The sequence below is a fragment of the Salvelinus namaycush genome, chromosome 2 (genome assembly GCF_016432855.1).
Source record: "Salvelinus namaycush isolate Seneca chromosome 2, SaNama_1.0, whole genome shotgun sequence".
NCBI classification, from domain to species: Eukaryota; Metazoa; Chordata; class Actinopteri; order Salmoniformes; family Salmonidae; genus Salvelinus; species Salvelinus namaycush.
The window spans coordinates 32,706,393-32,732,402 of record NC_052308.1 but is presented as its reverse complement, the minus strand read 5'-3'; the positions used below and the strand labels follow the sequence as shown (position 1 = coordinate 32,732,402).

The following is a 26,010-nucleotide window of genomic DNA, read 5'->3' as shown; positions in this document are numbered from 1 at the left end:
ATTAATTTTCAGTACATTTTTTGGTAAAATGTCAGTTGTAAGAATGACCCAATTGTTTATATTTTTGTTGAGTGGTGGAAACAAGTAAAGCTGCAATATGTAACCTTTTGGGCAACCTGACCAAATTCACATAGAAATGTGTGTTTTTGATCTGTCATTCTCATTGAAAGCAAGTCTAAGTGGTAGATCTATTCTATGTGTGCTATTTCTATGCATCCATTCTTAAGTTTCATTTTTGCGTCTTTAATTTCAGTTTTGTACACCAGCTTCAAACAGCTGAAACTACAATATTTTTGGTTATAGAAAAGATATTGCACAGCTGTGTAGATGGTACAATGATGCTCTACACTATACTTGCTTGTTTTGTCAAACTGAAAATAGGCAAACTATTAGAATTTTAGCTACCAGGAAATGGCAAAGTGGCAGATAAATGAATTTAAGACTTAAAGGACCTGTAGACACCCTGGTAACTATGCCTCTTCATTATCATGCTGATATTATTCACAGAATGAACCCATCATGTTTTCTGTAACAGTAACACTACACGGCCCTCAAAGTTCTCACCTGCATAGTGCATTGCTGTCGGTGATATTATTCCCATTCCTAATCCCTACTTCCATAAAGTCTGTGAGTCATTATTAACCTCTTGATATCAGCCAGTCTGTTACCTGTTGGGCTATCTGGGAGATCTGGGAGGCTGTGATGGTGGTGGGGATGGTGACAGTCTGTGTCTCAGCGCCATTGCTGTTCTGCACCTCTTCCATTGTCACTGCGGAGGCAGATATACAGAAAAATTTAAAGACCACTGGTAAACTTTCCTGATGGGACACTGGTGTGTATGGGCAATGGACAAAGCCCTCTCTGGCAAGTCTATTTTGTAAATAGAGGGATATGGTGGACAAGGACTGGACAGGCTGAGAATCTACATGGAAATAGAGGACAGTCACCTATCCCTCACACCTATATAATTATTATTATTTATTTTTTTAAACGATTGACTAGCATGTTATTCGTCATAGCTAGAATTACTATGCACATCCACCAGGATATATGTATCCATTGAACAAAACATAGCTAGCTAATGAGAGCGTGTCTCACCAATGATATGGTCTCAGGTAGCCTAGTGGTTAGAGCGTTGGACTAGTAACCGAAAGGTTGCAAGATCGAATCCCCAAACTGCCAAGGTAAAAAAACTGTCGTTCTGCCCCTGGACAAGGCAGTTGGCCGTCATTGAAAATAATAATTTGTTCTTAACTGACTTGCCTAGTTAAATAAAAGCTAAATTAAATCAATAAAAACATGATTGAAAATGCTGTACTAGGTACCAGTAGCTAGTTACAAGGCTGACAGCACTAACCTGTGGTAGCTAGCTATAAGTTTATGCCTAGCTAGCTATAAGTTTATGCCAAGTGCGTTGTCTTTCTTGCTCAACATAACGTGTGGTCAACAGGCAAATTCCAATGTCGTTAGCTAGCTAGCCCGCACAAGAAACCGGTTCACAATATGTAAGCATTGTTTACTAGCGGAGTTATCTAGCTAGTTATTAAGCGTTTAGCTAACGTCCTCTTATTTGAATACAAGCTAACTAGCTAGGTAAATTCGGGTGCGTTCGTAATTTCACTCTGGCCATCTACTGCGATTTCAGAACTCTCGTCAGTGTGCCAGAGCGCAGAATAGCTGATGAATTTACGAACGCTCAACACCCCTTGAATATGGCGGGTGTGTCAGTAAACGTCGGCAAAAAAACGTAATTAAATTGTTGCCAGCAGCAATTAGTCACCAACGCTCTGGATAACATGAAAACAACCTAGTCAGCTTTGCTTGGGCGAGTGAGATGTTCTCTCATGCGTGTCTGGAAGTAACTAGCAGTCTAGCCAACGTTAGAGTGGTTACTGTTGTGAGGTCAGAACGCTCGGATCAGCCCTACTCCTCGGCCAGAGCGTCCAGTGTGCACTCTGAACGCTCCAAGAGCGAAACGCTTTTGAATTTACGAACGGACAATCTGACAACGCTCTGAATTTACGAGTGCACTCGGGCACTCAAATTGAATTTACGAACATACCCCTAGTAACTTTTGATAGTTATCAAACGTTACTAATTTATCTATTGCTAACTAACGTTAATTGGTCGAAACAGGCAGTGTAACGTCAGCCAGCTAACACTAGCTAGCTGGCTAACTAACACTAGCTAGCTGGCTAACTAAACATTGGTGGACAAGCCAGCTATTCTTAACATTTGCCTTGTAGCTAGCTAACGTTAGCTAGCGTGGCTAGTATGTGCTTTTGTTTCAATGAATGAGCGAATTTTTGTAATACACAGTCACTGGCACGCAAGTACCCGCGTCAACGGACGTCAGCGATAAGGGGAACCATGATTAGCAACTTACCTTTCGACGAGGAGAGGGAGCCGACAGGCGCCATTATATTAGCAAAGCACACCATAAAATGGCATTGTGCCGTTTAGAGCGGAGCACACATATGCAGACGGTCAAATCATTGAAAAGCTGTATTACCTTTACAATCCTTCGTGGACCTCAGCGATGGCGTTGATTATCACAAAAGCGCGTATAAATCACGGGAAAACAAATAGTTGTTAGCTAGCTAATTGCTAATATGGTAAATAAAAGGGCGGCGCAGAACCATGAAAAAATAAAAACGTTCTATTTGTTTTTAAAGGAAGGAGGCGGAGATGCGCGCAGCCCCAGGAAGGACATATGACGTAATTGCTTCCTTTGAGAACTGTGATTGGTGGAAAAGTGTGTATAGTAAAACTATGATGACATAAAATAGATACATTGTCGCTGCCTCTGTAAACAAATTCCACATGCACAGTTTTGTAAATAGCACTTAAAATGTCCACATCTGTAGTAAATGGCCACCTTCAGTGGATATACATAGCATCAACTTCCTGAAATAGCTTAGTAATACTAAGCTATTTTAGGTACAGTATTTCTTAGTTGTATTCTTCAAAAACCAAGGGGTATATTTCAATAGTTGAAACGATCAATAAAATGACAGCACCTTTAACAAATCCAGTTACCCACCCATACACATGAGTAATGTCCTTGAACTCAAGGAACTCGGAAAAAAATCGGAAAATAATGATTGGCTGTAAAATCAGTCTTTAATTCATTTTTGCAATTTCAGTATAAAACAGCAATTATAACCAATTTACGAAATTAAATGAGTGAAAATAATGGGGTAAGTGTAGTATAATATAATCAAGTCTTTATTTAAATAATAAATGAGCTAAATGAATTCAGAAAACAATTAAATCACTATGACTGACTATGAATATGACCTGTTTTTAAAGAGCAACTGAACGTAATAAGCAACTACTCCTTTTGAAAACGGCATATGTGGCATCAATATGCCTTAGGAACATTTATTCTATTGTCAAAATTGACTATAAAGTGTAAAAAGGATAATTTTGGTCAAAAAGTCAGTCTCATCCAAAACAGAGATTTGCGAGATAATTAGGAAAAAATGGTATGTCACGGAATGAAGGGTACCGTAACTGTTTTCCTTGGGTTGGGTTTATTTCAATAATGCCCACAGCTGGCAGGAGCGCAGCTGCACGCAACCTGATTGTAAAATGCCCATGGTCAATTTGGTTTGAAATTCGATATCCCTATGGGGCTAGTTAGAGACCATCAGTAAAATACACAATGTACATGGGGAAATATTGTTTTATGTCAATAGCTCCAAATTTCCATGGCTTAAAATCATCAAACCAACTATAAATGTAACAAATTAAAGTGATTCTCTGGTACTTTTGTATACTTTTTAGCCAATAGTGTTCCCCGGGAAATTGGTAGGATACTACATAAGTGCACCATGTCATATGTTCGTGTTTCTCTCTCTCTCTCTCTCTCTCTCTCTCTCTCTCTCTCTCTCTCTCTCTCTCTCTCTCTCTCTCTCTCTCTCTCTCTCTCTCTCTCTCTCTCTCTCTCTCTCTCTCTCTCTCTCTCTCTCTCTCTCTCTCTCTCTCTCTCTCTCTCTCTCTCTCTCTCTCTCTCTCTCTCTCTCTCTCTCTCTCTCTCTCTCTCTCTCTCTCTCTCTCTCTCTCTCTCTCTCTCTCTCTCTCTCTCTCTCTCTCTCTCTCTCTCAACTTCCAGAAAACAGTCGATTTCAAACCAGAGATTTTGTGGCTAATTGAGGTTAAAACAGTATTTCTGCTCATAGATTATGCATGTATGAACTACACATTGACACATCCAGTCCAAAGCTGGAGGTTTGAAAAATACTTACTAGTTGCCAAAGTACCGGAGCATGTCTTTAATATATAAATATTGAAGCATTTAATGAGACAACTAAAAGGTGTGCAACATGAAATTATTGTCCTATTTACATTTTGGTCATTTATTGACAGTCCATAACTAGCCCCACAAATAGGCTATCCTAAGTGAAACCAACTTTGCCAAGGTAGCACACCAGCCCATTTAAGCTAATTGGAGAAAGAAGTTGGCTAGCTTGCTGGCTAGTCTATGCTACTTCCAGACACAATACCTGGTTAGACTGTCAAGTTATCTAGAAGGGTGATTGACTGACTAACTGTGTACTGTTTTGGCAGAGTCAAAGCAAAAAACGCCTCCCACGTTTGAACATACACAAGAGACACCCACATCAAAGCAAGCCTCCAAAACCCAAATCTTGTTCTCAGTCGCATTTCCTAATGAGGAGAATTGAAACCGAGGCTAAATCAGGAAGATCAGCCCCCCTTTAATTGACATTATTATTATTATTAACCAAATAATTTATATACACAGCATACTAAGAGTGCATACACAAAATATTGATTGAACAACTCAGATAAAGATATATGTGCAGTGCTATATGTACAATACCACAAGTCAAATTGAAGTCCTCTTTGTGTAAATTTATTACAAAATGTATAAGCAACATGAATTTCCCCCTGGCTGTGTAAACATTGGGGTTAAACTGCACGGCCATTGATTGCATAGTGTCAAAAAGTATTTTAGAGAGAGCAGAGAGAAGAGGAAGCCCTTATTGACCTCCCAGTGGTAGATTGATTGCAGTTAGTAGTAATGCCAAGCAAGTCCTGGGACAAACATACACAACATGGGGAGTATTATTCACTCGGTTGTCAGAGTAGCCAACTATTGTTCCCTGAAATGTCTCCCCCCCCAAAAAAACTATCCCTTTTGTGGTTGAATCTGATGCCTATGTGTGCTTGGTCTCTGTGTCATGCAGACAGACATTCCATGGTGAACTTGGAACTTTAATTCAAATGTAGGATATGGAGCTATAACTTGTCACTGCTATAGCTTTTCTGAATGGATAGGGTTAAATCATACGGTAAACTTCTCATCGCTCTAAACATTGTGATTGAACAGCATAAGGGGGACAATTATTTAACTCACACACATCTCTGGTCCAGAACCTTCCCATATTGTTCTTATTCATATATTACAACAAAGTTGAATGCAAACTTTTAAGCTGTAGTGTTGAAAATGACTGAATGTTACATATAGACAAACCCCATTCACACTTCTCACATATTTAAGATGGAGGGGGATCGAAAATAACAAAACAACAAACTATTTATGCATAGACATGTTAGACAATAATAATGAATAGTTCATCATGGACTCCTACACCACTGCAAGGATAAAAAATGTTATTTTGAGGATCACTAGAACCTTACAGACAGGAAGGAGCATACAATATAATAATAACGTGAAAACTTCTAAAGGTTACAGTAAATTATAAACTTTTCTCCCCGAGTGCTAAACATTGTGTGTGGAGAGGAGAGGAACATAATAAAACCTAAACAGGTGGATGTTGTTCTCCGGTTTCAATAAAATACTACCTTCTTGATTCCAACAATACGATTGGCTCAGGTGTGCAATTGAAGTTTACAGGGGGAAATAAAAACAGGTTCCAGTGATTTAAAGTAGAATATGATAAAATTTTCAAACCTGACCACTATGATAGTGGCCAATGTATAATTACATTAAATATGACAGTCCTATTTTTGCAAATTGGGGCCCTGAAAGTCCTTTTCGTATGCAAAATGTTGCATTGCCAAATTCTCTTGCTCACATTCTTCAATCGCTCAGCTTTGGACAGTCACTGAAAAGTACCCTCCAATCTAATTGATCAGTGGTTCATACAAAAAATAAGAGCTTGCTTTACTATGCCACAAAACAACAGTCATTATATTGGTTTCATCATTCTCCCCAAGCTCATAACATCAAACCAATCTCTGGTTGGGCCCAGGAGTTATGGCTGACTACAAATCCCTGACAACCTTATTCATGGTGGCGTGGTTTTCAAGATCCTTCGAGCTTGATGTGACTTGACCAGGGAAAACTCCTGGCACTATTACCTGGTTTCTTTCTGCTAATCCCTAGTTAACTTGGATTGCTCAAAAATGATTCCTCACAATTAATATGCTCCTTGAACAGGAGGAATGTGCATAATTAGATAATCAAAAATAGACACGTGCAAGATCAGTGTTAAGATCTTAAATTCACTAGTCTTTACCATTACATTTCAAAAAAAATCTTATGTACAATAATCTTTCGCCACCATCTGTTCACAGCTAGGTTAGTTTTCCAGAAAACTATCAGGTGAGAGAGATAAATTGTTTTTTAGTTTTTTTTACATTTATACATACAATTTTAAAATAATATCTATACAGTGAAATACAGTATATCTAAAATACAGAGGCCTTTATGGGTACAGTACAGTAAATGGCCTCTATGTTCTACTCCAAACATCCCTTTGGATATCAAATCAGGATTATCACCCCAATAACACAAACAGTTATGAAATGGAAGAACAGCAATGGACAAAAACAAAATATGTATGGGCAAAGTTTTATAAGGCAAGAAGTAAACTTAAATCAAGAAAGTTGAGAATGTATTCCATTTCTTATTTTGCCTTTTCAAGCAATAAACCTGTGATGCAAGTACAGCCAATGACGACTGACTGACGTACTTTCCTCTACGGCTTCTGATTGGTCTATCTAATGTGTGTTCATTAGTGTTCTAACATGCCTTTACACATCCTTCATAAACCCCTGCCTCAAAGTGCACAGATACGTCACTGCAGGGTGAAGCAAGCATTTAGAATAAGTTAAAGATCATTTTAAAAAACAATAAAAAAACAAGGACTGGGTAAGAACTGGAAAGCTTGGGGAGGAAAGCCAGTAAGAATGGAGTAAGATGAATGTCTTTAGTACATACTGTATCACTCAACCCCAGGAAATTATGTCACCAGAGACAGGAAGTGCTCATCTATTTGGCCCCTCGCAATACCTTCCAGATGATTGGATCTTGGAGGAGTGGGGAGAGAGGTAAGATTGACTTCAGCACCTTAATACTCCCTGACACTGTGCAAATAGAGGGCCAGTCTGGCTGTTGAGGTGTTGTGTGATTGGGCAGGAGGGCCGTAGGGGGTGTGGCAAGAGTAGAGTTCTCTTCCCTTCCAGTTGAAAGCTGTGTTTGGTGTAGACACTGACTCTGTCCAGGTGGATATATATAAATATAACACAAAATAAATATATATCTCATTCCTAAATCATGGGCATTAATATGGAGTTGGTCCCCCTTTTGCTGCTATAACAGCCTCCACTCTTCTGGGAAGGCTTTCCACTAGATGTTAGAACATTGCTGCGGGGACTTGCTTCCATTCAACCACAAGAACATTTGTGATGTCAGGCACTGATGTTGGACGATTAGGCCTGGCTCACAGTCGGCGTTCCAATTCATCCCAATGGTGTTCAATGGGGTTGAGGTCAGGGCTCTGTGCAGGCCAGTCAAGTTCTTCCACACCAATCTCCACAAACCATTTCTGTATGGACCTCGCCTTTGTGCACAGGGGTATTGTCATGCTGAAACAGGAAAGGGTCTTCCCCAAACTGTTACCACAAAGTTGGAAGCATAGAATCATCTAGAATGTCATTGTATGATGTAGCGTTAAGATTTCCCTTCACTGGAACTAAGGGGCCGAGCCCGAACCATGAAAAACAGCCCCAAACCATTATTCCTCCACCAAACTCTTCAGTTGTCACTATGCATTGGGGCAGCTTGCGTTCTCCTGGCATTTGCCAAACCAAGAATCGTCCGTCGGACTGCCAGATGGTGAAGTGGGATTCATCACTCCAGAGAACGAGTTTCCACTGCTCTAGACTCCAATGGAGGTGAGCTTTACACCACTCCAGCCACCGCTTGGCTTTGCGCATGGTGATCTTAGGCTTGTGTGCATGCGGCTGCTCGGCCATGGAAACCTATTTCATGAAGCTCCGAACGAACAGTTCTTGTCCCAACGTTACTTCCAGAGACAGTTTGGAACTCTATAGTGAGTGTTGCAACCGAGGACAGACATTTTTTATGCGCTACGCGTTTCAGCAGTCCCGTTCTGTAAGCTTGTGTGGCCAACCACTTCGCAGCTGAGCCGTTGTTGCTCCTAGACGTCTCCAATTCACAATAACAGCACTTACTGTTGACGAATTTGACGAACTGACTTGTTGAAAAGGTGGCATCCTCTGACGGTGCCATGTTGAAAGTTACTGAGCTTTTCAGTAAGGCCATTCTACTGCCAATGTTTCTCTATGGAGATTGCCTGACTGTGTGCTCGATTTTATACACCTGTCAGCCATGGGTTTGGCTGAAAAAGCTGAATCCACTAATTTGAAGGGGTGTCCACATACTTTTGTCTGTGTGTATGTTTGTATATACAGTGCCAGATAAAAGATTGGAGACACCTACTCATTCAAGGGTTTGTCTTTATTTTTACTATTTTCTACATTGTAGAATTATAGTGAAGACATCAAAACTATGAAATAACACATATGGAATCATGTAGTAACCAAAAAAGTGTTAAACAAATAAAAATATATTTTGTATTTGAGATTCTTCAAAGTAGCCACCCTTTGCCTTGATGACAGCTTTGCACACTCATGGCATTCTCTCAACCAGCTTCACCTGGAATGCTTTTCCAACAGTCTTGAAGGAGTTCCCACATATGCTGAGCACTTGTTGGCTGCGTTTCCTTCCCTCTGCGGTCCAACTCATCCCAAACTATCTCAACTGGGTTGATGTCGGGTGATTGTGGAGGCCAGGTCATCTGATGCATCACTCCATCACTCTCCTTCTTGGTCAAATAGCCTTTGCACAGCCTGGAGGTGTGTTGGGTCATTGTCCTGTTGAAAAACAAATGAGCGCAAACCAGATGGGATGACTTATCGCTGCAGAATGCTGTGGTAGCCATGCTGGTTAAGTGTGCTTTGAATTGTAAATAAATCACAGACAGTGTCACCAGCATAGCACCCCCACACCATTACATCTCCTCCTCCATAGTTCACGCGGGGAACCACACATGTGGAGATCCTCCGTTCACCTACCCTGCGTCTCACAAAGACATGGCGGTTGGAACCAAAAATCTCCAAGCACACATTTCCACCGGTCTAATGTCCATTGCTTGTGTTTCTTGGCCCAAGCAAGTCTCTTCTTCTTATTGGTGTCCTTTAGTAGTGGTTTCTTTACAGCAATTCGACCATGAAGTCCTGATTCACCCAGTCTCTAGTTGATGTTGAGATGTGTCTGTTACTTGAACTCTGTGAACCATTTATTTGGGCTGCAATCTGAGGTGCAATTAACTCTATTGAACTTATCCTCTGCAGCAGAGGTAACTCTGGGTCTTCCTTTCCTGTGGCGGTTACTCATGAGAGCCAGTTTCATCATAGCGCTTGACGTTTTTGGCGACTGCACAATTTTCCGTATTGACTAACATTAATGTCTTGAAGTAATGATAGAATGTCAGTTGTCTTTGCTTATTTGAGCTGTTCTTGCTATAATACGTACTTGGTCTTTTACAAATAGAGCCATCTTCTGTATACCACCCCTACCTTGTCACAACTCAACTGACTGGCTGAAATGCATTAAGGGAAAAAATTCCACAAATTAACAAGGGACACCTGTTAATTGAAATGCATTCCAAATGACTACCTCATGAAGCTGGTTGAGACATTGCCCGGAGTGTGCAAAGCTGTCATCAAGGCAAAGGGTGGCTACTTTGAAGAATCTCAAATCAAATATATTTTTGGTTTGTTTAACACTTTTTGGGTTACGACATGATTCCATGTGTTATTTCATAGTTTTGATGTCTTCACTATTATTCTACAATATATAAAATAGTAAAAAGTAGGTGTGTCCAAACATTTGACTGGTACTGTATATATACACCATTTTATACAGTGTACATCTCAAAACACAACAGTGCCCCTTGAAATCCAACAGACCTGGAATGCAAAAGACCTAAGATTTGAACCACATGCACCCCAAAAAGGGCTGTGTCAATACAGTGCGATAAAGTGCAGCCAACCCATCCTACTGCCCATTGTGGTACCATGCATTTTCTGTCTATGGAGCAGGTTGGTCCAAACTAATTTCTTCCTAATCCCCACTCCAACAGCCGTAATCCTTTCCACCATACGATGACCTGCCCAGCCCATCCGCCTGGCCCCTCACATATTATATGCCACGTAGATGGGGTCCAGTTGGTCAGCCAGGAAGGAGTCCCGGAGGTGCATGCGCTGTTTCTCTCCCCTGGAGTTGATGGGTATGACCCCCGGGTCCACGATGACCACCACGCCCACGATAAGATGGTGCTCCTCCAGCACCACATTGGTGACCAGGGGCACCAGGTCCAGGGCATCCTGCTCTGAGCCACACAGCTCAGCCACCACCACCAGTAGGTTGGTCCACGTGAACACCGCACTGCATGGGACACACATGAAAAAGGGGTTATATTAAAATCAAATGTCAGACAAAGATGCAGTACACACGTGCGCACGTACACACACTAAGAAATCTCTTCATCTCCCTCCAATTATGAAAACACAGATAAACCAATTGGACAATAAGTAAGGTTTCCTGGGACCGTCCAGTGTTCTGACCTCTCTGCGATGCTGCGGTGAGCCCGGGACACAGATGTCTCGATGTCGATGGGGTGGTAGCGCAGTCCCCTAAGCTCCAGAGTCTCATCCAGGGAACCCACCACAAACAGGGCGTCATGACGATCTGACCACAGAGAGGAAAACAGACAGAGAGGGGCAAACAAATATGTTGAATACTGGGAATGTTGGGATAGTTAATTTAGCCCTAATCAGATCCCTAGTATGTCTCCCTTTTCATGTTAGCCATTAGTGTTAGCCTCCATAGCCCTCCCTTTTTATGTTAGCCATTAGCGTTAGCCTCCATATCCATGACCGTGCCCAGCCACTCACGCCCAGCGGCATCCAGTAGTTCAGTCCTCTTGACGAAGCCCAGGTAGCCAGTCCTGGCCCACAGGGTCGTGGGGTCTCCAAAGCTCAGCTTGGTGTTAAAGTGGTCGGCCTGCAGGCTCTCCTCTCCATAGATGGTATAGTAGCCACTGGCACTGTGAGGGCTGTTGATCCAGATCTGACAGAGACAGAGAGCAGAGTAGGGGACAATGTACAGTTAAGGATGAAATAGGAGAGTAATGTATGAGGAGAATTGTTGGTTATTGACAGGGATATGCGTTTTTCCTAATTATACCCTTCTTATTGCCCATCCTTTTATCAATGCCACATGTTGACATTTTCAATCTAATATTAGCATTCTCTCTCCTCTCACCTCTCCTAGATGGGAATCTCCGAGAGGTCCTCTGGTCTCTGGGTTCACAATGATCACCCTGACTCCTGGTAAGATCTAGAGAAAGTGATAGAGTAGAGAGACAGATGGTGAACAACAAAATCCCACAACAACACATCTTGTATCTGAATACAAAATGGAATTTAATGTGTGTGGATCCATCAGGGGAGACTTACTTTTCCAGACTCCATCAAAGGGAGACTCTGAGGGGCTCCTCTCTCCACCAGCCTCACCCTGAGACAGAAAGTGAAAGCACATTGTGATGGTAAACTCAATATTGTAAAAACAAAAATATCCTCAGCGTCAAAGCTGCTCACACATATGTTCTCACCTGTCATGGCGGAGGGACTTCATGTCCACATACACAGTGGAGGGGTCCGGTCCAGTGGTTCCCTGAGAAACACACAGAAAACCTGACTGAAAACTCAGATACACATCCACTGTACATGGATCAGTCCTTGAGGAGACATACAGGGAGGTCCTGCTGTACTAACTGACCTGGCAGACAACCCTCAGATTCCTCTATTTACATGTGACTCTTCTATTATGTAGAGTTAACAGAAGGCTTTAGCCTCCAGTTCAGGGAGACACTGGTTAGCGCATCAACCAACATGAGTCAGCAACAAATCATAGGAACATTGGCCATGACCGTCAAAACATTCATAAAAGTCTATCTTTCCAAACAAGTGAGTTATGCTTCCATCTTATAAAATTCCCTGTTGCCTAGTAACTCCTCACAGAACTGATTCTAGCTGGTTGAATACCTGCATGCAAATGGCCAGGTTGACCCTGGATCCAAAGGCTGTGCTGACAGCGCGGGGGGAGAGGCCCAGGTCCTTAAACAGCTTGGAGAATGACATGGTGAGGGCCAGACGAGTACGCTCCTCTGCTATCACCACACAGCTCCTCACACATGACAGGTTCAGCCCACGCGCCTGGAAGGAAAGAGAGAAGGAGAGTTAGTGTGTGCGTGTGTGTGTGTGTGTGTGTATATGTGTTGTACTCACTTTGAGTATATCTGTCTGCGTGCCTATCCCCTTGGTGCAGAGCTCCATGACAGAGTAGGAGCAGAAGGTGTCTCTGATGCGGTACTGGCTCAGGGTGCTCAGCCACAGGGGCAGACAGCTCTCCAACTCCATAGGAGGGATTAGGATGGACTGGTGGCCCGAGTACACACTACACACAGGAAACAAGAGAAGGTGTGTGTTCGGAATGTGTGTAAGTGAGACAGATAAAGATACCCTGTGTGTGTGTGTGTGTGTGTGTGTGTGTGTGTGTGTGTGTGTGTGTGTGTGTGTGTGTGTGTGTGTGTGTGTGTGTGTGTGTGTGTGTGTGTGTACCTTGCGAGGCACCACAGTACGAAGCCCAAGCCACAGTAAGGGTCCAGGCAGATGGCTATTTGGCGTGAGGAGTATAGCTCACACTGTAGCTTGATGGAGCGACACAGAGCACTGACTGCAGCATGGGAGATCTGATGGCCAGAGAGACACAGCCAATCACACACACATCACAATGAAACAACCAATAAGAGAAGCAGAATCAACCGCTAAAGCCATGGTTATGGCTACTGCCATTGGCCCATTGTACAGCAGATGAGCAAAATGGGCCGTTGGCTACTTACTTTGCCGATGGCAAGCTGCTTATGGGCTACCATAGGTTTACAAACTATCTGGGACTGTTTTAGAGTATTGAGACCCAGCGGTAGCCTCCTGTAGTTGACCTTACCTTGACCCCAGTGAGCATACCCGTGGTGGACACACTGAAGTCCAGATAGGCGATCATCTCTGCCGTGGGGGGCTTGTAGATCGTGGGAGGTCTATGGCGAGGGAGGTCGTCTGGAAGAAGGGAACATGCACAACACGGTTGAGTTTCTCTGGCTCAGGTTATATGGTTAGGTATGTTCTGTATGTGAGATCTTCTATGGCAGGGGTTCTCAAAGTGGGGTGTGGAGGTACTTTAGGGGTACGCAGCCAGAGCAAGCATATATATATATATATATATATTTTTTTTTTTAAATAGATTAAACAAATTTTGTCCAAGGGATCCGTGGAATAAGTTTAGAGGGTATAATACAATACAATATAATTTATATACAATATATTTTCTTAAACCTGGGCATCATGTGCCTGGGAAGCTCACAGGGATATTGGTATCCACAGTAGTCCACCAATTATCAACTTTTCAACTCAATACTTTACATAAATGCACTGTAATTGAAACTTTGAATAGCAAAGTTTTCTCTCTGCCTCATGGCAAAATGTGTAGAATTGCAGGAAATTTGCAACAAAAAAACCAGATAATCTATGTTCCATCCCAGGGCCTGAGACTTGTTTCATCCGGCCATGCACTGCCAAAGTCATAGTAGAACTCCTTGTATGCTATTTTCATCTCACTCAAGTTGTGTTCTAAATATGAGGGGGTCCATCACTGATGAATTTGCTACCACAAAAGGCGTCCCCGGGACCAAAAAGTTGAAGGACCCCTGGTCTTTGGTACCTGTGTCTATGATTGTCGGCCATGTTTTAATGTTCAGCGTGGCAGCAGCCTCTTTAGAGCGCAGGATCCTCATGAGGTTCTGAGTGGTAAGGATACAGGCAGCTTTACTGACCTGGGGACAGTCAGAGGCACCACAAACAACATGTTAGTTTGTCTACCTTTGGAAGACCAAAATAATTACACTCAAACAGCATGCTCATAAGAAAGCACCCATCCTCATACACTGACTTGATCAAAAGATAGCACATACAGTTGAAGTCGGAAGTTTACATACACTTAGGTTGGAGTCATTAAAACTCGTTTTTCAACCACTCCACAAATTTCTTGTTAACAAACTGTAGTTTTGGCAAGTCGGTTAGGACATCTACTTTGTGCATGACACAAGTCATTTTTCCAACAATTGTTTACAGACAGATTATTTCACTTATAATTCACTGTATCACAATTCCAGTGGGTCAGAAGTTTACATACACTAAGTTGACTGTGCCTTTAAACAACTTGGAAAATTCCAGAAAATTATGTCATGGCTTAGAAGCTTCTGATAGGCAAATTGACATAATTTGAGTCAATTGGAGTTGGAGTGGATGTATTTCAAGGCCTACCTTCAAACTTAGTGCCTCTTTGCTTGACATCTTGGGAAAATCAAAAGAAATCAGCCAAGACCTCAGAAAACAAGTCTGGTTCATCCTTAGGATCAATTTCCAAACGCTTGAAGGTACCACGTTCATCTGTACAAACAATAGTACGCACATATAAACACTATGGGACCACGCAGCTGTTATACCGCTCAGTAAGGAGACGCGTTTTGGTGCGAAAAGTGAAAATCAATCCCAGAACAACAACAAAGGTCCTTGTGAAGATGCTGGAGGAAACAGGTACAAAAGTATCTATATCCACAGTAAAACGAGTCCTATATCGACATAACCTGAAAGACCGCTCAGCAAGGAAGAAGCCACTGCTCCAAAACCGCCATAAAAAATCCAGACTACGGTTTGCAACTGTACATCGGGATAAAGATCGTACTTTTTGGAGAAATGTCCTCTGGTCTGATGAAACAGAAATAGAACTGTTTGGCCACAAAGACCATTGTTATGTTTGGAGGAAAAAGGGGGAGGCTTGCAAGCAGAAGAACACCATCCCAACCGTGAAGCACGGGGGTAGCAGCATCATGTTGTGGGGGTGCTTTGCTGCAGGAGGGACTAGTGTACTTCACAAAATAGATGGCATCATGAGGCAGGGAAATTATGTGGATATATTGAAGCAACATCTCAAGACATCAGTCAGGAAGTTAAAGCTTGGTCACAAATGAGTCTTCCAAATGGACAATGACCCCAAGCATACTTCCAAAGTTGTGGCAAAATGGCTTAAGGACAGTAAAGTCAAGGTATTGGAGTGGCCATCACAAAGCCCTGACCTCAATCCTATAGAAAAAAATGCTGGGCAGAACTGAAAAAGCGTGTGCGAACAAGGAGGCCTACAAACCTGACTCAGTTACACCAGCTCTGTCAGGAAGAATGGGCCAAAATCCAACTTATTGTGGGAAGCTTGTGGAAGGCTACTCAAAATGTTTGACCCAAGTTAAACAATTTAAAGGCAATGCTAACAAATACTAATTGAGTGTATGTAAACTTCTGACCCACTGGGAATGTGATAAAAGAAATAAAAGATTAAATAAATAATTCTCTCTACAATTATTCTGACATTATTCTGAAAATAAAGAGGTGATCCTAACTAACCTAAGGCAGGGAATGTTTACTAGGATTAAATGTCAGGAATTGTGAAAAACTGAGTTTAAATGTATTTGGCTAAGGTGTATGTAAACTTCCGACTTCAACTGTATACACACAAACACACACACTTACGTCGATGATCATGCGGACAGTGGGAAGTGTGGCTGCCAGGTTCTGTGGATGAGGAGGTCTGACAGTGACAGGAACACAGCCAGCGTACAGACAGCCATAGAAGGAGGCTATCAGGTCAATACCTAGAGAGTGAGACAAAGACAGACTGTAACTCTAAGTCATCCTCAACAGGTACGGCTATGCCACTTCTCAGAGTCTGACGGACAGACAGAAAGGACTCACCAGGAGGGTAGAGCAGCACCACGTTGTCCCCGGTGTTGATGCTGCCTTTCTCTGTGAGCGCCGCTGCAATCTTCTCCGCCCGCTTATGCAGCTGCACACATGTTGCTGTAGATACCGCTACCCCCTGAAGCACAGGAGTTAGAGAGGGTAGGGGCAAGGGGTTTATTTACAACTGGGCACAACTGTATATGGGGGGTTCTGTTTACTGTAATACGTGTGAGAGTGTGTCTATAAGACTGAGAGTGCTACCTTTGCATTGAGCAGCACATAGAGACAGTGGTCTGGGTCAGTCTGTGCCCTCCACTGTAGAGCCTCGGACAGGAACTGGTGCTGAGGAGAGAAATAGAGGGTCAAAGGTAGCAATCGTATCAATATGCATATCAATATGAGGGGAAAAATATCTATTGATATCAACACAAAATAACTACAAGTAAATCTAATAAGAGTTGTATTTTGCTGATGGGAAGAACCTGACAGAACTTGAATTTACTCAAGTTAATTCCCTTGAGTTACAGTAAGTCTAAGGACATGAAGATGGTCAACACAGGTGCACTGCAGTAAATAGCCCTGGAGCCAAAATGTCCTCCGTAGGTAGCTTTTCTACCAGGAGGAGGGCAACTGTCACTCCCATTGACAAAATATCAAGAAAATGGTCAATTTACACCATGCAGCATTAGCCAAACTACTCCTTAAAATAATGAAAAACTGATTTAAGTTGTAGCTAACAGCAATTATGGGGAGAAATCGATTGGGGAAAAACAGCAAAGCACATGAAGAGCAGATGTGGATGTTTGGATCTCGGGGAGATGGCTTGCAGGGCCTTCCTTGGAGTCCAAACAATTCTGCAGACCAGCAAGGCCTGTGTGTGTCTGTGTGTGTAATAATGTGTAATTTGAACATTCAGGAGGTGATGGGAGCCAATGGAAGGCATGGGGCATCAGGTGACATTAAGAGATGCCACGACAGACTGTCCCCATCACTGTGCTGTGATGCAGAAGGGAAACAAATGGCATAATACATTAGCACGTGCAGATTCAGAGCATCACTTCTGACACCATGCAAGATCTCACATCTTGCCAGAACTTAGCGATGCAACCATAGAATTATTTGCGTGTGCAACTGAAAAATAACCCCATTCACATTGAGCGCGTCACTGTACAGCACATTGCAGACAGAAGCAAAGGAAGAACCAGGGTGTGGTGGGTAGGGAGGGGGCAGTAGCTCTTACCATCATAGTAGGCCACATACGGAGCTATGTAATGTTACATCCAGGGAGAGACGGGTGCATTAGGACAGAAGAAAGAATGCATCATGTTGCTCACATGGTTTACCAGCTATCTTGTCCGGTCTAACTACCCAACAAGCAAACACTTACTGGACCAATGGTGGCAAAGAGGCAGCACACCACTGCAGGCAAGCCCATATTGGACCGCTGTCTGCTACCAATATGGCGGCAGACCAACAGCGCACCGAACGTGACTATCCGGCAGTAGGCATGCCATTGTTTGTAGTGTTGGCTACCACCAGGTTAGTAGTACCAGCTACCGCTATAGTCCCTACCATGCTATGGGCCACCGTGCATGTGGGTCCTTTCTAACTGATGATGATGATGAGAGAGGTGGTCCTACCTTCCTGATCAGGTCCTGGTCCTCGATCATGCCCAGATCCCTGCCTGCTGCCTGGGCTATCCTCTTCCCTGCTACCAGGTTCCCCACCATGATGGAGGCTGGACCCACACCCACTGAAGAGATAAAGAGAGAGAGAGACAAAGAGAGAGAGAGATAGAGACAAAGAGAGATGCATTTTCACAATAAAGTCCCTAGCTCAAAAGTCATCGCCACTGTAAGCCAACCAGTTGCCAAGTTTTGCTGTATGATCCCCTGAACTGAGCCTACTGTACCTGGCTGTTTCTGCCGTGGTTTGGGGAGGTTGGTGACACAGGTATGGGGGCACATGAGGATGTTACAGGGGTGCAGGTTGCCGTCCAGGAAGTGTTGCTTGGTCTCGAAGATGTGGATCCCTCCCAGGTGGGTCTTGGGTAATGTGTTGGCAGGCACCAGGGCTAGGCAGTACAAACCCACCTGGTGAATACTGTCAATGGCCTGGACAGTGGACACACACAACACCCCTCAGTTAGACAACTTCTCTAATTAAGTGTTTAGAGTACATTGAAAACTGTGGTGTTAATTTTGGAATGTACCAAGAAAGAGGTGTTTGTAGGGGGGTTAGCTACCTGCAGTACTCGGCTCATCCACTGGAAGCTGTCCTCCTCACTGGCATCTGGCCTCTGCTCTGCCACAACCACTATCCTCTCATCATAGAACACTGTCACAGAGAACACCGCAATCCTGACACACACACGCACACAATTAGAATGTCTGCAAGGATCCATAGTCACACACATAGATATTGACCTCTCCCTCCATAAACTGTATATGTACATCCACACATAAAGCAGAGAACACTGCAATTCCTACACACACAAAACTGCTCTGATAACAAGCATTTTCACAGCTTGAGATTCTCTTTTCAGAGCCAATACACCCCCACATCCCACACAGAAACATGCTGTATACATACACTCATATTGCGAGTGCACTATAGGCCTGCAGTGCTCACTAATACCCAGCAGATGACAGTGGTGATACACAACAAACAAAGCTTAATGCCATAGAGACTGCAACATTGCATCTGTGAAATTATGGAGTCTGTGACAGCCTCAATGTCGCTGCTCATGCTATCTTCAGTTTAAAGTAGTCCATTTTCTTTAGATAAAAAAAAAGTGGAAAGCTAATATTGGTGACTTACTGCCACCTGCAGTGCTGGAGTCTTGAACCACATATTGTGTGTCATTCATTTATTGTGGCCACTAGATGTCATACAGCTTAAAGCCATTTACAAACTAGGCAAACCAATTTGAAGATGACACATTTTGATCATTGGCTGATCGCTCCCAACCCACAGGAATCCTCACCCAGTTGACTACTTTAAACTGGTGGAAGCCCTCAATGGCAATGTCCATGCAAAAACTGGTTATTTCCAAGTAATGATCTCTATACATCTCTATGCTCAATCCCCAATATACCTGACTCACAGCGAGCACACACAGCACAGAACTCATCCACTGTCCCTTCAAATACATGCTGACACATGCGCACACACACACGAATGCATGCACACACACAGTACTCACCTCCCACGATACACAGTCTTGACAGGCTCCACGGCCAGTGCTGTGGCCACCAAGTCATCAGCGTTGTGTCTCCTCCCACTCACCATCAGCAGGCCTTCGTTCTTCCCCACCACAAATATCAGACTGCCCTGTAGAAGGGTTAGACACAGCATTCAATACACACTGCACGCGAATATGGACACACGCACACAGTCACAAGACAGTCTTACTTACGGGTCCTACGAAGCCTAGGAGTCCAGATCTCACAAAAGGGATCTCTCCAATAGGAGCACCAAGAGCATTGACAGGAATCACCTATAGATAGATAGATAGATAGATAGATAGATAGATAGATAGATAGATAGATAGATAGATAGATAGATAGATAGATAGATAGATAGATAGATAGATAGATAGATAGATAGATAGATAGATAGATAGATAGATAGATAGATAGATAGACACAGACAGACAGACAGACAGACAGACAGACAGACAGACAGACAGACAGACAGACAGACAGACAGACAGACAGACAGACAGACAGACAGACAGACAGACAGACAGACAGACAGAAACAGAAACAGATGTTTTTAACATTTCTAATAGAAAATGTGTTGGTAAGCATATTGAATGTTCAGAGTTTGGTGTGTCTGACCAGGTCCTGACCAGGTGTCTGACCATGTTCCCCCATACAGTACGTAACACATAAGGGGGAATCGAATGGTTGTGGGTCCGTACCTCAAAGGTGTTCTTGGTGACTCCTGGTAGGCCATAGTACATGTTTCCTCCTGCACGAGAGTTCACAACGATCTCCCCTATCTCATCTGTCTTACAGAGCTGAGGAGGCCCTTCAGGCTTCACTATACACATCAGAGCTATAGACACAGAGAATCAGAGTCAGGCTTCACTATACACATCAGAGATAGAGACACAGAGAATCAGAGTCAGGCTTCACTATACACATCAGAGATAGAGACACAGAGACAGAGTCAGGCTTCACTATACACATCAGAGATAGAGACACAGAGACAGAGTCAGGCTTCACTATACACATCAGAGATATAGACACAGCGACAGAGTCAGGCTTCACTATACACATCAGAGATATAGACACAGAGACAGAGTCAGGTTTCACTATACACATCAGAGATATAGACACAGCGACAGAGTCAGGCTTCACTATACACATCAGAGATATAGACACAGAGTCAGCTGCACAGATAAATACATGTACAGGAATAATAATGCACATACAATTACAGAAACCAACTTACACATAAAGAAACAAATACAGTATAATAATAATAGTAATATATGCCATTTAGAAGACACTTTTGCCCAAAGTGACTTACAGTCATCCGTGCATACAATTTATGTGTGGGTGGCCCCGGGAACAAACACATTCATATTTAAAAATGGACCTGCAGTGGAGGTGATTTGGAATCATACTCTCGTGAGTAGTTACTATAGCCCTGCCTGAGACTTGTACGCCAATTACAGACATACACATGGATTTCACTCCTGATATCATTCTCAAGTGAGATCCTCCATTTCTCTCTCTTTTCTATACTGTGCATCCCCCCTCCTCACCTCCAGGCATCACATGACCCACATCCTGCACGGTGAGGGCAGAGTTTTTGTCCTCCGTGTTGACCCTGATGACCCCGTGACTCAGACCCCCCATGGAGAGGATGGCCCTGGCTGGGAGGGGCGTCCCCGGCACCCCCGGCCTGCACACAGAAAGGTACAGGAGAGGACAGGAATTTTACACAAAATATACACACACTGCCGAAAGACAGTCCTTGTATCTGTAGAAAAATGTAATTATTGAAGGTGCATTATGTAACTTTCATTTCATCCAGAGGTAACTCAGGGTACTACAAACTTTGTCAGTTACTTTAAGGAGCAGTTCTCTCTCTGTGGGTCTAACGCCAAGTTCTGGAAAACGGTTAAAGTCCTGGAGAATAAACCCTCCTCCTCACAGCTGCCCATGTCCCTTAATGTTGATGATGTGGTTGTTACTGACAAGAAGCATATGGCTGAGCTCTTTAATCACCACTTCATTAAGTCAGGATTCCTATTTGACTCAGCCATGCCTCCTTGCCCGTCCAACATTTCCTTATCTCCCACCCCTTCTAATGCGACTATCCCCGATGCTTCTCCCTCTTTTTCCCCTGCCCCGCTACAAAGTTTCTCCCTGCAGGCAGTCACTGAGTCCGAGGTGCTAAAGGAGCTCCTTAAACTTGACCCCAAAAAAACATCTGAGTCAGATGGTTTAAACCCTTTCTTCTGTAAGGTTGCTGACCCTATCATCGCAAAGCCTATCTCCAACCTTTTTAACCTGTCTCTCCTTTCTGGGGAGGTTCCCATTGCTTGGAAGGCAGCCACAGTTCGTCCTTTATTTAAAGGGGGAGATCAAGCTGATCCTAACTGTTATAGGCCTATTTCTATGTTGCCCTGTTTATCAAAAGTGTTGGAAAAACTTGTCAATAATCAACTGACTGGCTTTCTTGATGTCTATAGTATTCTCTCGGGTATAAAATTTGGTTTCCACTCAGGTTATGGATGTGTAACTGCAATCTTAAAGGTCCTCAATGATGTCACCATTGCCCTTGATTCTAAGCAATATTGTGCTGTTATTTTTATTGACTTGGTCAAAGCTTTTGATACGGTAGACCATTCCATTCTTTTGCGCCGGCTAAGGAGTATTGGGGTCTCTTTGGCTTGGTTTGCTAACTACCTCTTTCAAAGAGTGTAGTGTATGAAGTCAGAAAATCTGCTGTCTCAGTCACTGCCTGTCACCAAGGGAGTACCCCAAGGCTCAATCCTAGGCCCCATGTTCTTCTCAATTTACATCAACAACATAGCTCAGGCAGTAGGAAGCTCTCTCATCCATTTATATGCAGATGATACAGTCTTATACTCAAAGATTTCTTAGTGTCCAACAAGCTTTCTCTACCCTTAACCTTGTTCTGAACACCTCCAAAATAAAGGTAATGTGGTTTGGTAAGAAGAATGCTCCTCTTCCCACATGTGTTATTACTACCTCTGAGGGTTTAGAGCTTGAGGTAGTCACTTCATACAAGGACTTGGGAGTATGGCTAGACGGTGCACTGTCCTTCTCTCAGCACATATCAAAGCTGTAGGCTAAAGTTAAATCTAGACTTGGTTTCCTCTATCGTAATCGCTCCTCTTTCACCCCAGCTACCAAACTAACCCTGATTCAGATTACCATCCTACCCATGCTAGATTACGGAGACATCATTTATAGATCGGCAGGTAAGGGTGCTCTCGAGCGGCTAGATGTTCTTTACCATTCGGCCATCAGATTTGCCACCAATGCTCCTTATAGAACACATCACTGCACTCTATACTTCTCTGTAAACTGGTCATCTCTGTAAACCCGTCGCAAGACCCACTGGTTGATGCTTATTTATAAAACCCTCTTAGGCCTCACTCCCCCCTATCTGAGATATCTACTGCAGCCCTCATTCTCCACATACAACACCCGTTCTGCCAGTCACATTCTGTTAAAGGTCCCCAAAGCGCACACATCCCAGTGTCACTCCTCTTTTCAGTTCTCTGCAGCTAGCGACTAGAACGAGCTGCAACAAACACTCAAACTGGACAGTTTTATCTTAATTCAAAGACTCAATCATGGACACTCTTACTGACAGTTGTGGCTGCTTTGTATGATGTATTGTTGTCTCTACCTTCTTGACCTTTGTGCTGTTGACTTTGCCCAATAATGTTTGTACCATGTTTATTTGCTGCTACCATGTTGTGTTGCTACCATGTTGTTGTCATGTTGTGTTGCTACCATGCTGTGTTGTCATGTTTTGCTGCCTTGTTATGTTGTTGTCTTGGGTCTCTCTTTATGTAGTGTTGTGTCTCTCTTGTTGTGATGTGTGTTTTGTCCTATATTTATATTGTATTATTTATTTTTATCCCAGGCCCACGTTCCCGCAGCAGGCCTTTTGCCTTTTGGTAGGCCGTCATTATAAATAAGAATATGTTCTTAACTGCCTTCCCTAGTTAAATAAAGGTTAAATAAATATAAATAAATAAATAAAATTTGGCCAAGTAGCAAAACAAAACACAAACTGTTACTTTCGCTAAGCAGACTGATTCAGCCCATCCTACCTGCGGATGGCTACCGTCATGGCCTCAGGGGAGGTGGCACAGGGACAGATGACCTCTGGCTTCAGCCCGTGGATCTGGAACACATTGAGGAAGGCATCGCAGGACGACACCGACCCTTAGGGAGAGAAAGACAGAGAGAGAGAGACTCAACAACAATGACATCTCACAACACTGACCATTTTTGGAGGGTATCCATTCTAACCATACAGGGCTTTGTTTATCACTTGCAATTATCCTATTTGCTGTATGTCAGCCCCACTGACTGCCTGGAAGGTGCAATCCCACTAAGCATTTACTGACAGCAATATTTTTTGGTCCTGTCCAGACTGGACCAAATCTGAACCAACGTCTATGTTTGCTTCAGATTTTATCCAGTCTGGACCAGCCTTGATTTCAACATCCGCAGACGTCCAGACTGGCCTATATTTGACCCAAACATAGACGTCTATAATTGGTTCAGATTTGGTCCACTACGGACATCTATACAGTGCCTTCGGAAGGTATTCAGACCCGTTGACTTTTTCCACATTTTGTTAGGTTAGCCTTATTCTAAAATGTAATAAATAAATATAAATCCTCATCGATCTACACACAATACCCCATAATGACAAAGCACAAACAGGTTTTTAGGAATTGTTGCTAATTTATTAAAAATAAAATCTGAAATATCACATTTACATAAGTATTCAGACCAGTACTTTGTTGAAGCACCTTTGGCAGCGATTACAGTCTCGACCCTTCTTGGGTATGACGCTACAAGCTTGGCACACCTGTATTTGGGGAGTTTCTCCCATTCTTCTCTGCAGATCCTCTCAAGTTGTCAGGTTGGAAGGGGAGCGTTGCCGCACAGCTATTTTCAGGTCTCTACAGAGATGTTCGATTGGGTTCAAGTCCGGGCTCTGGCTGGGCCACTCAAGGACATTCAGAGACTTGTTCCGAAGCCACTCCTGTGTTGTCTTGGCTGTGTGCTTAGGGTCGTTGTCCTGTTGGAAGGTGAACCTTCGCCCCAGTCTGAGGTTCTGAGCACTCTGGAGCAGGTTATCATCACGGATCTCTCTGTACTTTGCTCAATTCATCTTTGTCTAGATCCTGACTAGTCTCCCAGTCCCTGCCGCTGAAAAACCTCCCCACAGCATGATGCTGCCAGCACCATGCTTCACAGTAGGGATGGTGCCAGGTTTCCTCCAGACGTGACGCTTGGCATTCAGGCCAAAGAGTTCAATCTTGGTTTCATCAGACCAGAGAATCTTGTTTCTCATGGTCTGAGAGTCTTTAGGTGCCTTTTGGCAAACTCCAATCGGGCTGTCATGTGCCTTTTACTGAGAAGTGGCTTCCGTCTGGTCACTCTACCATAAAAGCCTGATTGGTGGAGTGCTGCAGAGATGGTTGTCCTTCTGGAAGGTTGTCCTATCTCCACAGAGGAACTCTGGAGCTCTGTCAGACTGACCATAGGGTTCTTGGTCACCTCCCTGACCAAGACCCTTGTCCCGCGATTGCTCAGTTTTGCTGGGCAGCCAGCTCTAGGAAGAGTCTTGGTGGTTTCAAACTTTTTCTATTTAAGAAGGATGGAGGCCACTGTGCTCTTGGGGACATTCAATGCTGCAGACATGTTTTGGTACCCTACTCCAGATCTGTGCCTCGACACAATCCTGTCTCGGAGCTCTAAGGACAATTCCTTCGACCTCATGGCTTGGTTTTTGCTCTGACATGCACTGTCAACTGTGGGACCTTATATAGACAGTTGTGTGCCTTTCCCAAATCATGTCCAATCAATTGAATTTAACACAGGTGGACTCCAATCAAGTTGTAAAAACATCTGAAGGATGATCAATGGAAACAGGATGCACCTGAGCTCAATTTTGAGTCACATAGCAAAGGGTCTGAATACTTAATAAATATGTTATTTCTGTGTTTTATTTTTAATACATTTGCAAAACATTACTAGAAAACTGTTTTCGCTTTGTCATTGTGGGGTAATGTGTGTAGATTGCTAAGGAATGTGTATTTATTTAATCTATTTTAGAATAAGGCTGTATCGTAACAAAATGCAGAAAAAGACAAGGGGTCTGAATACTTTCCGAAGGCACTGTATGTATGTTTCACAAGTTATGACAGCACAGTACCACAGAGTAGAGTACATTACAGAATAGTACACAGTATAGTAAAGAAAAGTAGAGTATAGTACAATACAGTAGAGCACAGTAGAGTACTGTAAAGTAGTGTACTGTATTGTCCCCTACTTTATTCTAATACACTGTACTCTAATGAACTAAACTTTACTCTACTGTCTCCAAATAAACGTTTTCCTGTACTGCACTCTACTGTGCTCGATTGTACAAAACTGTGCCGTACTGTACTGTGATGTTCAAACTTGTGAAACATAGCCTAAACGTCTATTATTAGTTCAGTTTTGGATCTGGTCTGCACTGACCAAATGTGTACTTGTTTGGGGGCGGGGCTAATTAGCA

The 26,010-nt window shown here is 43.1% G+C and overlaps 2 protein-coding genes across 3 annotated transcripts in view; both read right to left on the bottom strand.

Moving 5' to 3' along the window:
• Positions 1–2,672, bottom strand: part of LOC120061560 (cyclic AMP-dependent transcription factor ATF-1-like) — a 28,913-nt gene extending 26,241 nt beyond the window's left edge. Inside the window, exons 1-2 of one of the 2 annotated variants that reach the window (XM_039011474.1) lie at positions 2,513–2,672; positions 669–769 (exon numbers count right to left, since the gene is read on the bottom strand). In XM_039011474.1, coding sequence (XP_038867402.1) covers positions 669–764 — 96 coding nt within the window. In that variant the 5' untranslated portion in view covers positions 765–769; positions 2,513–2,672. The remainder of the gene's footprint in view (positions 1–668; positions 770–2,512) is intronic. The other variant, XM_039011481.1, reaches the window with a different exon arrangement.
• Positions 2,673–10,157: 7,485 nt separating this feature from the next.
• LOC120021282 (disco-interacting protein 2 homolog B-A-like) overlaps positions 10,158–26,010 on the bottom strand; it is an 85,345-nt gene continuing 69,492 nt past the window's right edge. Inside the window, exons 17-38 of the mRNA XM_038964973.1 lie at positions 23,543–23,657; positions 20,990–21,129; positions 20,138–20,274; positions 19,631–19,711; positions 19,418–19,545; positions 18,458–18,572; positions 18,125–18,326; positions 17,853–17,965; positions 16,474–16,554; positions 16,225–16,348; positions 16,003–16,124; positions 14,141–14,252; positions 13,370–13,479; positions 12,985–13,115; positions 12,652–12,820; positions 12,409–12,579; positions 11,976–12,037; positions 11,821–11,878; positions 11,627–11,701; positions 11,257–11,431; positions 10,927–11,050; positions 10,158–10,747 (exon numbers count right to left, since the gene is read on the bottom strand). Of these exons, the coding sequence (XP_038820901.1) occupies positions 10,495–10,747; positions 10,927–11,050; positions 11,257–11,431; positions 11,627–11,701; positions 11,821–11,878; positions 11,976–12,037; positions 12,409–12,579; positions 12,652–12,820; positions 12,985–13,115; positions 13,370–13,479; positions 14,141–14,252; positions 16,003–16,124; positions 16,225–16,348; positions 16,474–16,554; positions 17,853–17,965; positions 18,125–18,326; positions 18,458–18,572; positions 19,418–19,545; positions 19,631–19,711; positions 20,138–20,274; positions 20,990–21,129; positions 23,543–23,657 (2,798 nt within the window). The 3' untranslated portion in view covers positions 10,158–10,494. The remainder of the gene's footprint in view (positions 10,748–10,926; positions 11,051–11,256; positions 11,432–11,626; positions 11,702–11,820; positions 11,879–11,975; positions 12,038–12,408; positions 12,580–12,651; positions 12,821–12,984; positions 13,116–13,369; positions 13,480–14,140; positions 14,253–16,002; positions 16,125–16,224; positions 16,349–16,473; positions 16,555–17,852; positions 17,966–18,124; positions 18,327–18,457; positions 18,573–19,417; positions 19,546–19,630; positions 19,712–20,137; positions 20,275–20,989; positions 21,130–23,542; positions 23,658–26,010) is intronic.